Genomic DNA, 18,331 nt, shown 5'->3' with positions numbered 1-18,331 from the left:
TCTAGACACACAGGTGTTGGGAGCATGTTTCTTTGTTCTAGACACACAGGTGTTGGGAGCATGTCTGTGTTCTAGACACACAGGTGTTGGGAGTGTGTGTCTGTGTTCTAGACACACAGGTGTTGGGAGCACGTTTCTGCGTTCTAGACACACAAGTGTTGGGAGCATGTCTGTGTTCTAGACACACAGGTGTTGGGAGCATGTATCTGTGTTCTAGACACACAGGTGTTGGGAGCATGTATCTGTGTTCTAGACACACAGGTGTTAGGAGCATGTATCTGTGTTCTAGATGCACAGGTGTTAGGAGCATGTATCTGTGTTCTAGACACACAGGTGTTAGGAGCATGTATCTGTGTTCTAGATGCACAGGTGTTAGGAGCATGTTTCTGTGTTCTAGAGACACAGGTGTTGGGGCGTGTCTCTGTGTTCTAGACACACAGGTGTTAGGAGCATGTATCTGTGTTCTAGACACACAGGTGTTGGGAGCATGTATCTGTGTTCTAGACACACAGGTGTTGGGGGCGTGTCTGTGTTCTAGACACACAGGTGTTAGGAGCATGTATCTGTGTTCTAGACACACAGGTGTTGTGGGCGCCGCTGTGTTCTAGACACACAGGTGTTAGGTATGTAAAAATATTCCTTGAAGTTCATTGTAATATAATAAATAGTTATAATTGACTATCGGTTTCTATTTGTTTTAGTAATTTACCCAGGTATATTTATATCTTACTGTTGGGGTAACTTCCTAAACATTGTCTAAACAGTGCTAGACTTTGTTTAGTGTCTTATCTCTTTTATCCGTTTACTTAGTGTTTAATCTTATCTTATAATCAAATGTCTCAGTATGTGGCGCTAACAGTTGAGGGACTTGCTTCAAGTGCAGCGGGTCTAGTTCCAGCTGCTGTGAACGTGATCTTCTCATGGTCAGTGTCTGTGTGTGTGGAACTCTGTGTGTGTGTGTGTGTGTGTGTGTGTGGCATGGCATTTACTGTAGTGGTAAATTTGCTTTGTTGCTGTTCTATCATGACATTTACAGTTTTCCATGTTAATCATTAGCTTAGATTAGTAATCATTGGTTATTTCTTCATGTACCTATGACATTGACCTTCTTTCCTTAGACTTTCACTGAGGAACATCTAAAGACGTCCTTTTGTTGAGGTTTGTTATGTGATGCTCTCCAGTGTTCTCCTCAATCTCTTGGAAGGTTTCCATATTTCCATTCAGATAACTCTGTCACACAGATGCACACTGACCTTGGAGCTCTCCTCCAAATGCAAGTGGAGTCTTCCAGATTCTAACACATCGTGAAGTCAGCAGGTGGGACTCGGTGAAGATCAGTAAAAATGGGGCAGTGAGTAAAACCTCATCTGTAGGCTCCAGGCAGAGACGTGCAAAAGTGGCATCACATGAAAAATGTGCTTTAAGATCATGGGTTGTAGCTGTGACAAGAGGATGTTCTCTGAATAAAACCTATTCTTATGTGATATTTTTCTTTCTTCCAAAATGAGTCTTTTTTTAGTCTGCTAAAATACGTCTGAGGTTGATGATCAGTGATGGTGGTCTAGAAATAGAGAAAGCTCCTTTCTATGTGTCTGTACCCTGCTCTCTTTCAGGTCTTTTCAAGACCCCATGGTAGCTAGAAAACTTGAGACGCAAACCAAGAAGAGGTTTGTTTTTTGGCCTACTGGGAAACAGAGTAGCCTCCCAAAAGAGAAAGCCCAAATCACAGAGGGATAAAATCACCACTTTCATGGTGACCAGGACAGTGTACTTCACATTACAACACACCAAGGCAGCACAGACATCTGCTTGCACAGGGTGAGCAAAAACAAAACTTAAATGGCTAAAAATGGCCTTCCCAACCCAGGAAGGATAGAGAGAATGAAGGAAGGAAACCCTTATCTGGATTGTCCTTTTGCCAGAGCTGAACACAGACTGAGCACCAGAGGCTGTGAGCTGTTCTTAAGTTGGCCGGATGACAGGCATGGATAATTGCCTCTGAATGTTGTGAAGTGGTTGTATGCCTCCCTCTGGTGGCCAAAGACTGCCTAGCAGTCAGCTGAGCCCTAGTGATGCTTTACTGGAGCCAATCAAATAACTCGTAGGTTGTACATGTTTATGTAATCAAAACTAGCGTGTAGGAACTGTGGTTGTTTGAACTCTTGCTGCTGCATCTCTGCCATGTGAGAGCTGTTTCTATGCAGACAGTACAAGATTGTTCGTGATCACAGCCCTGAACATTTCTGTGGCCTAGATGATTCCGACTTCATGGGTTTTGGCATTGTTACCTCTTCATATAAAGACATCCATCCCTTGTACAGTAACACACATGGCCCAAACCCTTGACCATGACGCTACACTGATAAAGGTGGTGATCTACACTCACTGGCCGCTTTATTATGTACATCTTGCTGGTACCATGTTGGACCCCCTTTTTCCTTCAGAACTGCCTTAATCCTTCGTGACAGATTCAACAAGGTACTGGAAACATTCCTCAGAGAGTCTGGTCCATATTGACATGATAACATCACACAGTTGCTGCAGATTTGTCAGCTGCACATCCATGATGTGAATCTCCCGTTCCACCACATCCCAAAGGTGCTCTATTGGACTGAGATCTGGTGACTGTGGAGGCCATTTGAGTACAGTGTACTCATTGTCGTGTTCAAGGAACCAGTCTGAGATGATTCGCGCTTTATGACATGGCACGTTATCCTGCTGGAAGTAGCCATCAGTGGGTACACTGTGGTCATTAAGATATGGACATGTGATACAATATTAACAAGAATCCAAATGTTTTCGTCCAGAAGGTGGTGCTGTTTCTCTCTGTTTTGGGTCTTCAGTAGTTTTTTTTTATCCTCTCTGTGGATGAGATAAGAGATTATTTTCTGGCAGGTTCGACTGTTTACAAAATACGACCGAACAGCAATAGCTGTCTCGATATTTACTGAATTTAAAAATTCATAATTAGCGCAGTACAGGGAAGGAGGGATGTTCGTTTCAAATCAAAAGTGAAAGTAAACTGAGGTCGCTCATGCCCAGAATGCAACAGACATTTAGGCTCGACCGCTTCATTTTCGTTTTGTTTCCACAACATTTTATGTCCTTTTGAATATTTTTCCAGACGTGATCTGCTATGCTTAGGGTCCTTCTTCTCGGCTGTGTGTTCGCGTTGGCGCACGGTGAGTTTCCTGACCAAGTGGAGGGCTGTAACACGAGAGTATTACCTATGAACAAGGTCTCTCTTCTTGGTGTGGTTGCGGGGTTTCCTTGCTTCACGTTATCAGAATTATACAGGCTTTCTCTCGTTTTCCCTGTGTCGCTCCCAGGTCTGGAAGGCGCGGATGTAGTACTGTCCTGCTCCCTGATTGAGGAGGGTGGAGGGATGGGAAACATGATGGGTGGAGCTCACTTCACACGAACTCCAGCCACTCTGGTCTTAAGGGACCTTCCCATGACCTCTGACCTCTCACCAGAGACTATAACGCCTTATAACCCCCCCAACACTCCTAATGCTGATGACCTCATCTTTGAGGTCCAAGGTAAGACATAATACTGTTGCTCAAATGAGCTAAAAGAAAAAAACCTTTGCAAAAAATTGCTTGTTTACTCTTTAATTATTATCTTACCATTTTCTCTCTCTCTCCCTCTCTCTCTCCCTCTCTCTCTCCCTGACTAGCATCATCAGTGGAGATTCCAGAAGCAGAGTCCCTTCTGCACGCTGACTGTAATGAGCAGGAGGTGGTGTGTGAGCTGAGCCAGTATGTTCCTCGGGCTGCAGATCCCGAGTCCACGGCTTCCCATTTCATTGGATCTATTCATGTGGAAGGGGGCGGAGTCAGCTTCACATTGGTGCTGCAGACAACGTCCAATGAGAATGAAAAAGTGCCACTAATACAGAGCAAACTTAATCTTCCTCTGAGTCAGTGGGGGACTCTGCTCACAGATGGTAGGTACTGTCCCATTACACATACATGTATGGTCATGTATCTCTAAGCTATTTTTCCAAGTTCCACCCCCCCCCCCCCCCATCCCATCACCAGATTTCCTTCATATTCAACACAGATGTTCACTGTCTGTCTTCACTGACATTATCTCTTTCTCTCTCTCTCTCTCTCTCTCTCTCTCTCTCTCTCTCTCTCTCTTCTCTCTCTCTCTCTCTCTCTCTCTCTCTCTCTCCTGTAGTTGTGTTTGTGGTCTACTCTCGGTCCCCCTCCGTTGCGGTACCCATAGGTGTTGATGTGGTATTGGACTGTGGCTATAGGCAGCGAGACGCTCCAGCAGATCAGACCGTGGGCCTGGAGTGGCGCTGGCAGCACAGGGGACACGGACGGATGGTCCTGGACATGAAGACCCAGACGGTGGACACGGAAGAAGGGACACAGGGTGGGTAACGGACCGGGCATGTGTTCGAAAAACCATTAACACTTTAGAAGAGGTTGGAGATCAGTCATCGTTTCTTCTACACTAGCACATGGAGTCATTGCCGTCTCTCTTGTGTACACAGTGGAGAAGACAAGATGGCACTGGGGATCCATCCAGTGATGGATAAATAAACAATAATAATTAATGTGTCACTAAATGATCACAAAAGTGGATGGCCTCATTGAGATGTTTGGCCAAGTTTATATTTGAAGTGATAAAGACATCGAAATTAAAATTTTAATTTTTATTCCAATTCACATTTTTGTGACATTAAATATTTTGTAATCACAGTTTGGGCCTCTTTTTGCTAATCAAAATTAGAAGTACCAGTTAACGTTCTTGGTGTATTACTAACATTAAAAACCCACTGCTCAGTTATGACCTTCTTAAGGTGTGGATATTTGTGCTGAGTGTTTTGTGAATGCACTTTCCAGACTTATCCTAGACATGTTCACAATTACTACCGGGTCACAGGTCACTCAGGTCATTCACCAGTCAGCATTCGTCCGTGTTGCTGTGTTCTCCTGCAGTGAACGTGGATCGAACAGGTGTCTCTGTAGACCGCAGCCTGCTGCTTCAGGACGGAAATGCATCTCTGACCATGAAGGACCTGAAGGTCTCTGACGAGGGAACCTACATCTGCACCATCACCTCCGGAGGCTTTCAGACGCAGCAGATCGTTCAGCTGCACTTGATGCGTAAGTGTCTGATCAGTCACCGTACAGACCAGTGCGGCACATTCTTAGCGCTGTGCTTATGGATTTAAGAATTAATTTGTAAAATATAATTTGGTCCTTTCAACCCGTCAAAACTGCATGGTGTTACATTTTTCTGTTAGATTCAATTAGGTTTTTTAGAACTTTTAACAACAGACATTATCATAAATCAGCTTTGAGACCTGTTTACCATCTCTGTGCTAACCACACTCCTCCGTCCCCCAAAGAGGCTCCCAGAGTATTTGTCACTGAAAAGAAGGTAGTGTTTCAAGATGAGATGCCCAAGAAATTGAGCTGCAATTGTGAGCGTTACTACCCCCTGGATGTGAAGGTTTGTACTTTACACTCTAAAGTTGACTCCAGTCACTTCAGATCAACACAGGCTTTGCCACCTTTGCATTCCTTCCTGGAGGAACCGACTCTAGTTTGGATGTGTGCTCCTGTAGGTGGACTGGTTTTCTCAGCTCCCCACTGAGACTGAAAACATCTCTCTGACAGAGAAGGCCTCTCTCTCCAGTCACCGGCAACACAGCGATGGGACGTTCTCCCTGTCCTCCTTCCTCACGGTCCGGCCCTCTGACCAGCCGGCCGGGACCGTCCTCATCTGCAGGGTGTCCCACGTTGCCCTGCAGACCCCCATGGACATAAGCATGACAGTAGAGATACTTGAACCAGGTCAGAAAACACCCGACCTGGGTGAGACAAACGTGTTTCATCATCAACTCCAGATTTCTTTCCTGTGAATTTTTTAATGGATTCCTGTGTTTTCACAAAATAAGTCTGATTTTCTAAAGCTTGTTTCCTTAAATTGAGCAGGTGAATACTACTGGATGATGCTGGCAACACTGGTTTTGTCCTTACTGTTTTTATATCAAGCATTAAGGTATGTATACAGTTTTATATTATAGACTTGTAGAATACTTGTCCTTTAAATATAGAATTGTATCAATATGTAATATAGATTTTACCTTAAAGTGGCCGAGTGACATTTTTCTTTTTGTCTGGTGTATTAACAGGTCCTGAGACACGGCAGAGACCGTGGACATGTCCTGAAAGAACTGCAAACTGTTAATAATTTATTTTCTAAAGACATTTTGTTTGTTTTTTTTCTTTTTTCAAATGGATGTAAATATAAAGGTAAACATTTGCTAGTCTATTTTTAGCAGAAAGTTGTGGCTGTAAGGTGTACTTTTTTCTTGTTTCTTTTTTGTGATTTTGTATTCGTGTAAAAGAGAAAGTGAGAGTGTAAACAGTTCGGAGATGTTTTATTGGCATCAGCAAAAGAGTTAGAGGATAAATAAGCATGCTTCTGAACTCTCTGGTTTCACACAATGGCCATAAGTGACAAATTGAACACTGTTACATCATCCATAAATGGCATTTACATTTAACAATGTGTCATAGGTCCTTACTAAATAAAACTGTGAAATGAAAAATGTGTCTTCTTGCAATATCCAACATCTGTACTGAATAGAAAAATAATAAAGTTTATGTCTGTGAAGGATCTGAATATATTGGCAGGCTCATAGTGTTAATATTTTGTACACATGAAGTTTCATGAAGGGTTTGAAATGTCTCTATCGGCTGTACATTAGGCAGTAGGAGTTTAGGAATGAATTTACAGAATAAGCTTCAATGGTTGTGTCCAATCTTCCATGCAAGTCATTAGACACAAATTCTTATATTCAATAGGAATGTGGATTATGTGTTTCTGAGTATGTGTGCCCATGATCAGGTGGGAATTTCAATAATTTTTTCCATTTCTTTTTTCTTTTACCAAATACGTTCAGTTATAGCATATGTGTTTGTGTGGGCATGTAGGTGTATCTTCTAGTCTTTCTCCATGTTTATATGAAGCTCATATTCCCAAACCAGTGTTTAAAAGTCTGCATCCCTGTAGATTAACCAAATGTTCCCCCTCAAACACTTCCTTTGTGTGTGTATGTGTGTGTGTGTGTATGTGTGTGTGTGTGTGTGTGTGAAGTGTGTTAGACTACATGGCTCGGCAGGCGGGGAAGAATGCAGAGATGACTGTTGTCACACTGACTATGGTCACACTACAGTACCAGCTGGAGGATGGAGAGGTCTTGAGATTGGAGAGGGCTGGCAGGAAGAGGCGTGACGTTTACATGAGGCGGCTTCTCCTTCTGCTTCTGCTTTCTTCACCTCCGTTCATCCTCGTCCCTGTGAGCTCAGTCAGGTTACGAGAAGAAATACACTGAGGACGTAAAAGGGGAACACAGGGGAAGATGAGAAGAAGGAAACAGCGGAAAAAGTCAGAGCAGGAAGATCAGGTCAGATCCCAGATCATTATTCACACAAGACAGAACCATTCTACAGATTAAGACCAGCACATCTGTCTCAGTGTCCATGTTCCTACTACACTATTTGATTAATGGCTAAACAGCCATGAATGAATAATTCATGCTAATGAGAACCTGTGTGCAGATGGTCCACCCTAAGCCTTAAACATGAAGACTAACAAGGAGACCTACACAAAACATTTATGTGTACTGCAAGCAGCATTTTTGTGCTACGTTCTAGCAAGACATACAGTCTAAAAGTGAAAGCTGCTCAATTAAATACCAGCTAGGTTTACAAGAGTTACATGTGAATACAAGTGATGCTGTAATATATAGACCTTCTTTGAATTCTATGGCTTTATGTATCAGGACATAAATCATCTGGTTCTTATCAAGGCTTAAAATTAGGTGAACCTCGGATTAACACAGATGATGTAGATCTAGTGTAGGTTTGCTGGTGTGCTTGGTATCATTGGGTCAGCCAAGCTTTAGCTGGTGAATAGGTCACGCATGTAACTCTACAGTACTTTGGTTTACAGAGGAGTTCATGACTGACTCAATGACTGCATGGTGCTCAGATCCATCTAATGTGGTGACTGAGGCCTGTGGAGAGACGTTGCTATTGGGCTTTTAATTTCTCTGATCATTGCATCATCTGACCTAGCGATGAATTTGCTGGAATATCCACTCCTGGGAAGATTAGCACAATGTTTCCCACTACAGTGAATGATCACTGTAGTATGATGGACTTCAATATGTTTGGAAAGGGTCTTATAGCCATTCCCCGATTGATGGACAGCAACAACTGATTCTGTAAGATCCGTGTTATCTTTCCTCCGTTAGCATTGTTAGCATGTGTTCCAGACCAGTGAATGGCAATATATATATATATATATATATATATATATAAATCAAAAACCCTTCAAAACAGCATTAAATCTTCTATGTGCACTTGCACACAGTTTTTTGAAGGCACTCAGCAGAGAGGATGTTCCAAACGAGAACTAACCACAGATCCACTATGGCTGTCTCACGTCTAGCCCTGCCTCCACCTGTCAAGTGTGTTTGTTTATGTAGCCATGTGGTTCTGCCTGTCAGTTATAGGTCCTCCTCGTGTTTTGTAACCCCGCCCCCTGATTATCATTCCCACCTGTGTCTTGTTTGGGTCCTCCGTTAGTCCTGCGTGTTGGTGGTCTGTGCTGGTCATTGTTTAAATGTACAGATTTGTGTGGTGACTTGTTCTTGTTTTTCTATGTGTTTATAATATGTCTGTGTTAGTCATGTTAGTGATTGGATTCCCTTTCTGATTTAACCTCTGCTTCTTTATTTGATCCCGAGTTTGGATTAACTTTTAAATCTGGCTCCTCTCAGCATTTGTGTCTGCGTTATCGCTCCCTGATACCTCAGGCGTCATGTGATGTAGATGCTGAAATCCTTCTGTGTCTACATGTAATCTCAGACAGACTCCGTGGGGGATGTATCATTTCTAGGACTCCCTGTTCTTCTTTAAGATGACTATCACACAGGCTGCATGTTTGGGCTCATTGCCCAGCAGCAGAGCAAATTTGGGGGAAAAAATCCCAAACCTGATGGAACTGCATGATTGATGCGCTTCTGGCTGTATTTCTCAGCATCGATGACCTCACTAATCTTGACCAAACTCCTTTCTCCATTTGCTGAATTGCAGCCCCGAGCGTGCAAGAAACCATCACCTTCCTTCACTCTGCCTGCAGACACTCAATATCCCACAACCTTTCAGTGAACAAACTGCCTTCTGCTACAGCCAAATGATATGGACTCCTCACTCATCAGCACCTGTTGCCACTTTACACCCCAGTTCCTGTGTTTTTTTGTGCTTGGTTCACTTGGCTTTGTTTCCACATTGAAGAATCACTTCTGGCTAGACGTCTCTGAACAGTAGATGGATGTACTTGGGTCCAACTGGTTTCTGCCAGTGCTGAGCTGCTGGCATTGCTGCACGTCGTCTGAAACAAAGACATCTTTCAAAGGGAAGTGAGCGTGATTTCCTTTGTGCTGCACTAAGTTTCCTTGGCCAACAGCTGTGTCTATGGTCCTCACCGTGGCCCATTTGTGGTTCTTCAAAAGAGCTTGTGCAGCACATCTCAAAACCCCAATCTTAAGCCTCCTGCACAACTGTTCCTGTGTTCAAGACCAGCGTATATATGAGTGACCTTTGTCACCTGTTTGGCATAATTTGTAGTCTTACAAAATTCCAGTGTATTTAGAAGAATTTATGTTTTGAAAGCGTGGTTATACCAAACATTTATCTGACTTGGATTTTGCTTTTGTTTGTTGTCAATTCACTAATTGACAATATGTACACACATATATGTATATCCTCGTCATATTCAATATGCTAAAATTTAACATTTGATTTTTGTAGCTTGAACCCCCATGAATATAACTTGAGAATATTACTTGTGTGCAGTGCTATGATTCGAGATGAAGGTTCTTCTGTCTTTAGCCATCTGTTTAACTCTTATCCAGAGCAACTTACAATTTTTCAGTCATGTTACAGGTAGCATATGCTTCCTCTAACTACTTATTTTAGAGGTAGGACACTGCAGTGTTGAACCAAAGACTCTTAACAGGAACAGCATAGAGCACTTGCACAGATGGAAATTGAAAGCCATTCCCCACAGAAGAGGCTGTATATGTATAAGGATTATACACGTATAACCTACATGTAGGTTAAAATACCCAAACCAAAGCTGAGACCAAGAGCTCCACTGAAACTCACAGAAAATTATTCCGACCACGATGACTCCAATAATCCCCATCATAATCATCATCTAAAGAAACAAGAAACAAAAACATAGTTAAATCACAGTGACTGTTCATATCATGTGGAATATATCAAAGCATTCATTTTTTGCCAGACTGCAGCCACTCAAATCCACACACACACACACTGCTTCTGCTTTGAAGATCAACACATCTCTGTTCCTCTACCAATAATTGTCACAATACCGAGGCCCCCTGCTGGCTGCCTCCATCAACAGCGGGCAGTGTTTGTGTTTTGTTGTGTCCCCGCCCCTCTGGTGGTTGTTACCCGTTAATGGGATCGCCACCTGAGGGTTCTTTGTCTTTGTGTATATATGTCATGTGTTTCAACCAGCTTGTCGCTGGTTATCGTCTAAATGTCACAGTGACTTTCCTTTCACTTCCGTCATTCTGCCCGTGGCGCTAATTACGTAGTACGTTAGCAGTACGTGATCCATGTGGCCCGTGTTCTTAAGAGGGCGTTGGCTAGTCACGCATCGCTGCTGCTGACTCCCACCTTACAGTTCTTCCACCAGTACTTGTTCTTCAGCTTTGCAGCACAGCTCTCAAACTGCGATGCCCCAGCCTGCAGTGCGTCTGCCCGGTCGTCCAGCTCAGACAGCTTCTGGTCCCTCTCCAGGACTTTATCCACGTTCACACGCATGATATCCACCACCTGGGCAGAACAGCACCACAGCACAGAAACATGATACGGGTACTCCGGGTTTTGTCGAATACACAGACTGAATTGTGCTTGGGTGGGTATAAGAGAGATGACTGGAGGTGGTTATGGATTACAGAAAGATTTAAAAAATAGAATAACATTCCTGTTACTTGATTTCTTTGTGTATGCATTTCTATTATAACAGTCTGTAAGTGATTACACAGTGAACCTGTTTTGGCTCTGGACCCCAGCACTTTGGGTTTGAACGGAAATGGCTGTAAAGTTCAAATGCAGAACGTCAGCTTAAATTCACAGCCATTTTTTATATTGTGCCCTATTTCATTTGACAGTGGGCTGTTTCTTGGCCAGCTGTGTGTCAGTAAATCATTACTTAATGCACAGTGTAGCTAAGCGAAGGTCTACAGCTGACTCTAGATCAGCCCTTTCTGCTGGACTCTGCTGCAGTCATCTATCAGCATAAGGACCAAAGAACTACCAATGCCAGTAAATTAATAAATCCATCAATGACTCATCCTAAATTCTAGTTGGATCCAAATCAATTGTACATTTTTAATAATATGCTCCATATTATTTATAAGTTTTTAAAAAGAGCTAAGCAATGATATAGTATTATACATGTAAATAATGCCCTCGGAAAACAATAACAGCAAACAACATCAATTAACTATGAACAATCAAGCTGTGATGAATAAATCACATCTATTAATCAGTAACACATACGGATCAGATCAAAAACACTCCAGGATGTTGGGATAGATGGGCATAGGGGGATCACATGACCATTATGACCTCAGGCCAACCTGACCTCATATGGGAGTAGCACGCTGGCAAGGGCATGGTTACAAGAATACCAGTCAACCTCTTACTGCTAAGGTAAGTACATACTACTAGGGTAAGTATATACTACCAGGGTAAGTACATACTACTAAGGCAACTGATTGGAGTATTCTAAGTGCAGTCTTCTTGACTGGGTAAATAAGAGGTCAGAACTGAATCCTACAAAGCCAGATATTTATTACTGAAGTAAAGACTATAAGCAAAAAGTATCATAACCCCATTACAATAGTTAAAAGTAAAATAAAATTTTTAACTAAAACATTTATTTTAAAATAAAATAAGAACTTCTCACTTGGCGTACAGATGATTATTTATGAACCTGTGAGTGTACCAGTCCAATTAATTTAATCTCATCTAAATCAAAATAAGGTGCAGGATCTACAGGCACCAAGTGACACCATTCGGATCCCATAAAGGTTTTTATTTCGTGACTAGTGCTGGATTTCCAAATCTAAGGCAGATAATCCGAAATAATCTCTCGCTAACCCAACAGGGTCACGTGACACACTCCTCTCCACGTTCTCCCTCACTCCCGCTCTCACCTCCTCCACCTGCGCCTGTGTCTGCTGTAGCCGGCGGTTACTGCTGGTGTTCGGGGGGGGAGGAGGAGGCCCTCCGCCTGGTGCCCCCTCTCCACCAGGAGCCCCGGGGGGTCCCGCAGGAGCGTCAGCAGCTGGAGCGGACCTGCGCACAAAGTCAGGGCAGGGGGGGGGGGGTCGGGGGCGGTGAGCGCGCGCAGCGGACACGCGCTCGCCACGGAGTTTCTTCTACAGAAACTGTGTTAAACCTTGTGTCTTCATGCCCTGCTTAACATGCAGAGTTGAGTTGGACGTTGCATGGCTGTGAATGATGGGGACGGTAAATCAGTCAGACACAAGGTCCATTACAGCACTGAACTCTCTCGGTGTTGCGCAGGTTCGGTGGTGCTGCTCCTAGAGGGTTTGTGTTCTAGTTTGCAGAGTGTATCATTTCCCTGGATGGATCTGAGCTTGATCTTAAAGATTCATTACGTACCTCATTACATACAAGTATTTTATAAACATCAGTACAATACGAGTTTACTTTTCCAAGGTCTAAAGCATAAAATAGACTATATGAATGTGTAATATTGAGACTAAGTCTCGCCGCATTACGATATTATCAACGGTGCAGCGTTTCCCGCTAGTCAATAAATCCGTGAAACACGTTCATCTCTTGCGGGAATAAGTATCTTGAAAGTGGCAACAAACGTAATAGTGAAGGCGAAACATTTCGATGCTACAACACAGGACACCTGCGTACAGAAACGTTTATGTTTCAAATGAAGGCGAGCTGGGGAAGCCCGCACTGGTACTCACATCCTCTAAGCAGAGATCTTACTGCCCCGACGAGACGAGGGTGGGGGCGAGATGGAGGGCAAGAAAGGACTGAAGTCAAAAAGAAACGAGCAAAGTGAATAAGGAGGAGGAAAAAACTCTAAGGAGAGCAGAACAAGCAGGTCTGGTTGCTTCTCGTGTTTGAGGTGCAGAAATCTCACAGCAGCACTTGATACAGCAGCCGTCAGCAAAAGTGCCGCATTACGAAGGCTCGCGCTGGCCAGTAATTCACCAGATCTGGTAGTGAAACGGTGGAGTTGAGAGAGAACTGGGCTCCCTTGGTGTTTGTAATCCAGTTATGGTGCTTTCTTCTCTGCGCTAATTCCAAGACAAATCAAAGGCATTTAAGTCCAGATCCGTTCTCACTAAATATATGTAAGTGGTTAGTATAATCTTGTCCAGTTATGTGTCGTTTGTTCCAGCTGCAGCGGACACGGACACGGTCCTCTTCTGATAGGAGCGCACGCGCGCATAAACATCTGCGTGCGCTGCTTTCTGGATTAGTGCAGTGGTCGCGTGCGTGCGTGCGCGCTCTTCTCCTGTACTGCAATAATGCGTCGCTTCCCCCCCGGCCGTTACAGTTGGACTCGTAATGACGGTGCGGTACAGCTCTAAACCCCCACCTCCTGCTCACTCTCTCTCTCTCTCTCTCTCTCTCTCGCTCTCTCTACATCTCCCTCTCTCTACCTTTCTCTCTGTCCCCCTCTCTCTCGCTCTCTCTCTCCATTTCGCTCTCTCTCTCCCCCTCTCTCTCTCTCCCTCCCTCACCCACTCTCTCTCTCTCTATCTCTCTCCCTCCCTCTCCCCCCACTCCCTCTCCTCCCCCCCTCTCTCTCTCCCCCCTCCCCCCCTCTCTCTCCATCCCACCCCTCTCTCTCTCCCTCTGATAGGGTAACGGGACGGTACTGCGGTACACGACTGTGCAGGACCCACAGAATGTTGAGTTTGCTGTTTTGCGGTGTGTAGTGTGTGTGTGTAGCTCCAGCCTCCTCGTGAAGCCTCCGTCGCAATATTCAACACTAACCTGCTTCTTTATAGAGAGAGCTGCGCGGTGGTGGGAGACAAACACTTTCTCACTGACATGCTTTCTTTTCCTTTGTGAATGTTGCTGCTTGAATGGAGAACAGACTCCTCTCTCTCCTTGCGACACGGTTAGGCCAACTTCACGGCCTAGTGACTTCATATTCAAGTGAATTCAAGTGAATTCATATTTATTCGGGCTGCTATCCTGTTTAATCTTCTTTTTTTTAATCTGTAGATTTGTATATACATATAGATATAAGCAGATGTACATATATATCCATTCCACATACATATATTTAAATCATCCCTGCTGCTACATTTCTGCACTTCCACACTTGTACACTATATCCTTGTTGGCTCACTCTCGCCAAGGACTTTAGTAAATCCTGGAATGCCACCTATCATATTCTTGAAGTCTTCTCTCAACCCTGGTTACTGGAATTCTAATGATACATTTAATTTCATCTAATTTATTTTTCTTTCTTATATATCCAAATCTCTGTTGTACACTGTGCAAGTATATGCGGTGAAATTTCGTTCTGCGTACACCCGTGTACAATGAATGACAATAAAGATTGTCTAAGTCTAAGACAAATCTGAAACTGATAGATGACCATAATCTAATCTGTTTCCAAATGATTACCTTAAAAAGATAAGCAATCCTAATAAAACATATTCGAGTTTAGAAAAAGCAATATTTTCTAATATTTGTTTAAAAATAAAAAGCATCTATGAAATAAATATAGGCCTACATATATACAAATACTGTATATATACATTTCCTTAAATGCATATACTCCCCAATGAAAAAAAAATCTGTTATTGTTTTCAACTGTTTACCATCACTCAAATAATCAGCTCAACCTAAAAAAAAACACTGAGTATATTTTTACACAGCTGAAAAGATTATTTTAACATTTCTTTAAATTACTCTAGTTCACTAGGGCAAATTCCAGTTCACCAGGGCTAACTCCAGTTCACCAGGGCATACTCTAGTTCACTAGGGCAAATTCCAGTTCACCAGGGCAAACTCCAGTTCACCAGGGCAAGCTCCAGTTCACTAGGGCATACCCCAGATCAGCAGGGCAAATTCCAGTTCACCAGGGCAAACTCCAGTTCACCAGGGCATACTCCAGTTCACCAGGGCAAACTCCAGTTCACCAGGGCAAACTCCATTAAACCAGGGCATACTCCAATTCACCAGGGCAAACTCCAGTTCACCAGGGCAAACTCCAGATCACCAGGGCATTTTCCAGTTCACCAGGGCAAACTCCAGTTCACCAGGGCAAACTCCAGTTCACCAGGGCAAACTCCAGTTCATCAGGGCAATCTCCAGTTTCCTCAATGGGAACATTTAGTGGCCTGGTGGACTGAGAGCAGGGTTCGAATTACGGGGGGGGATTGGGAGGGTCAGACCCCCCCCCCCATTTAAGGCATCAACCCCCCTAAAGGGGCAAAACCAATAATTTGGGGGGGGGGGGTCAAAACATTTAAATGTACTTCTCACATATAATGTTAAATACTACAAAAAAAATGCAGTGAAATTTACACCCTGAAAAAAACTTGACCCCCCCAATTATCATTGTATAATTCGCACCCTGACTGAGAGTATGTAGATTGATAAAAAATCTCAAGCAGTTAACTCAGTGATGGAATTAAGAGCTCCATAGGTGCCTGATGACTACACATTTTTATCCCAAGGTACAATCTGATAGTAAATGATTTTGTGTTCTTGTACCAGTACATCCAGATTCTCAGTTCTGGTTTGCATTCAAGTTCAATGGTCGACCTCATATTTATGCTTCTTAATGTCAAGGCTACTGACCATATACAGCACAGCAATGCAGCCTGCAGTCGTTGGAATTAAGCCTGTAATCTCAGTAGTGTTTCATTTGTTTGCCATAAGAGATCAGTGTCAACACAGCACGACTAAGTTGTTAAAACATTTAACAGTCGAAAGGCACAAAGTTGCTCAAACAAAATTACAATGTTTGTAGATTAAAGTCAAATTCCTGGGCCACCCTACTACCCCAGAAAAATGACGACCATTCAAAAATCAGCAACAGGCCCAGGACCAAATTACAATACATTTTATTTTAGGAATATGCTCATATAAGAGAATATTCATCGGTGACTGCCCCAATGCCCCCTGAGCAATGGCTCATGGGAGGAGAAGGCCACAGTGCACTTAGTCAGACACAGAAAGACAAGAAGGGCTTAGAAGAGTTAACAAGAACGTTACAACAGTCTTCAATATTAGAATCACCCAAATCCTGATCTTGTAATTTTTCAAACAGCAGATAAAAAACAAGTTTGAATACTGATTCCTGTCCCACACGAAGTTGCTCTAGTATTAGAAATGCAAATATTACAGTCCAAAGATGCAGGTCTTAACCCTCAAACTCCTCTCCCAACAGAACACGACAGTGATTTACGCTGCTGTGTGACAGCAGTGACTGAAGCTCCTGCTAGACTTAAGAGAAATTACCTCAGGGACTCAACACCTGGAGCATCGTGAGACACAGCAACAGGGAGAAATTGTAGGATATGAAATTGTTTCACAACATGACAAAATTAGGTCAGGAACACTGCTAGAACATTATTCAGCACAGATGGTCACACACTGCAAACTGATTGCTGAACATCTCGGTGGCATTCTACCCCTGAAACAAATAGCTGTGTGTGACTTTGGAGCACATATTAACAAAGATGAGAGCAGGTGTGGCAGCTACTAAATACTGTGCATGTTAAATGTAATGGCAATGATTTTCCCACAGCATACCACGTATCACAATACAATACAATGCAAAATACACATTTGTATTAGTATTGTATTGGCTTGCAACACAAGAGTTTTCTCACCTAATTGTTCGTATAAGACATAAAATTTCACATATCAGCCAGGTGTAGATTTGGTATATAATTAACCCCCATTTGTAGGATTCATAAAGAGAAATTTGCTTCACATGGCGTGGATAAATGTTTACATTGGGAGTTCATTGTGAATGCACGATATCATGACTGCTTTTTGGGAGTTTTTGATAAGTCATAAATGATGACACTGTCTACCCACTGAGGTCGCTGTTGTTAAAGTCAAGCAATGACATTTGGCGCTATACATATACACACTAACTGGTTGAGCCAATGGTTGACCGTCTTCAAAATAAAAGTCAGAAGTCACTGACTGAGAGGCTAAGCGAATAATACAGAAACAATTAAAAAAACAATAAATTGCCAAATTAGCAGATTTGTCTTTCATTTTATAAAGAACACTGAATTAATACATTTATATAAAGTTAGGTTTAACCAATATATTTATAAGCTAATGTTATTTTCTTTTAAAAAGCCCTAATTTAGCAACATTATTTATTGCAGACAAAACAGCAACAAAACCACTTCATGAAAAAAGTATTAGGAATATTATAAATAAGCATCTTTCTAAAAAATATGAATTACTTATGTAAACCCACTCAAGACTTTCAAACTTCATGTTTCAGAAGCAACATTTATTTAACTATTTGCCATGTAGCTAGCTAGCCAGTTAGCATAAACAGTAGTTGCAAAATTATGTTTGTTAGCTATAATATCATGGATAAACTTCACGTTAAGCCAACGTATGTTTAGCATAGGCCTACAAGTCACGTCAATAGGGTAATTTTCATCCAACAATTAATATTTTTATTACCAGTTAAACTTTGTTAATACTTGGGACTACTAATTATATTCTGACTTCACATACACACAAATTTAACCTTTAAGCCTGAAGGCTCCAGTGGACAATTCTCAGCATTGCTAATTAACGTGCTGGAACACGTCTGAAACCATGTGTGTTCTGACCAACACTAAGAGTGGACCGTGGTGATGGCACCCATCTCAGTACCTTCAGCCTGGAACATCTAATACCGCAGATATTCACAATATTTACAGCCTCAAGCTGTGCAAAGCACAACGATGTCTCTGCATGAAGATTGATGGACACATCTGCCTTTCTGCACTTTGGGATTAATCCAAAATTATCGCAATTATTAAAATGTGTCCTGTGATTCAAACGTGCAGCTAAAATACACAATTATAGCAACCATTTCCAACTACAGAAGTCAACACTGCTGTGTTAATATCAAACTAATTTAGTAAACAAACAATATGATGAGTTTATCAAGAGTTCAGTCTCTGCGTGTTCAACATTTATTCACACACTTGTGT

The 18,331-nt window shown here is 42.5% G+C and overlaps 2 protein-coding genes across 2 annotated transcripts; one reads left to right on the top strand and one right to left on the bottom strand.

Annotated features, from left to right (window-relative positions):
* The first annotated feature begins 2,876 nt into the window (after positions 1–2,876).
* Positions 2,877–6,336, top strand: tapbpl (TAP binding protein like). Its single transcript, XM_076988516.1, has 9 exons — positions 2,877–3,182; positions 3,330–3,542; positions 3,680–3,949; positions 4,186–4,386; positions 4,956–5,123; positions 5,369–5,472; positions 5,588–5,816; positions 5,958–6,024; positions 6,158–6,336. The coding sequence occupies exons 1-9, from the start codon at positions 3,137–3,139 to the stop codon at positions 6,162–6,164; spliced, it is 1,305 nt and encodes a 434-aa protein (XP_076844631.1). The 5' UTR covers positions 2,877–3,136; the 3' UTR covers positions 6,165–6,336.
* Positions 6,337–6,389: 53 nt separating this feature from the next.
* Positions 6,390–13,728, bottom strand: vamp1b (vesicle associated membrane protein 1b). Its single transcript, XM_076988517.1, has 6 exons — positions 13,267–13,728; positions 13,088–13,156; positions 12,293–12,434; positions 10,746–10,904; positions 10,206–10,257; positions 6,390–7,359 (listed from the first exon to the last, which is right to left on the bottom strand). Coding segments are annotated over exons 2-6 (372 nt in total). The 5' UTR covers positions 13,090–13,156; positions 13,267–13,728; the 3' UTR covers positions 6,390–7,342.
* Between the last annotated feature and the right edge of the window lie 4,603 nt (positions 13,729–18,331).

This window comes from Brachyhypopomus gauderio, unplaced genomic scaffold (assembly GCF_052324685.1).
Source record: "Brachyhypopomus gauderio isolate BG-103 unplaced genomic scaffold, BGAUD_0.2 sc62, whole genome shotgun sequence".
Lineage (NCBI taxonomy): Eukaryota > Metazoa > Chordata > Actinopteri > Gymnotiformes > Hypopomidae > Brachyhypopomus > Brachyhypopomus gauderio.
This window is presented reverse-complemented; position numbering and strand designations above follow the sequence as displayed.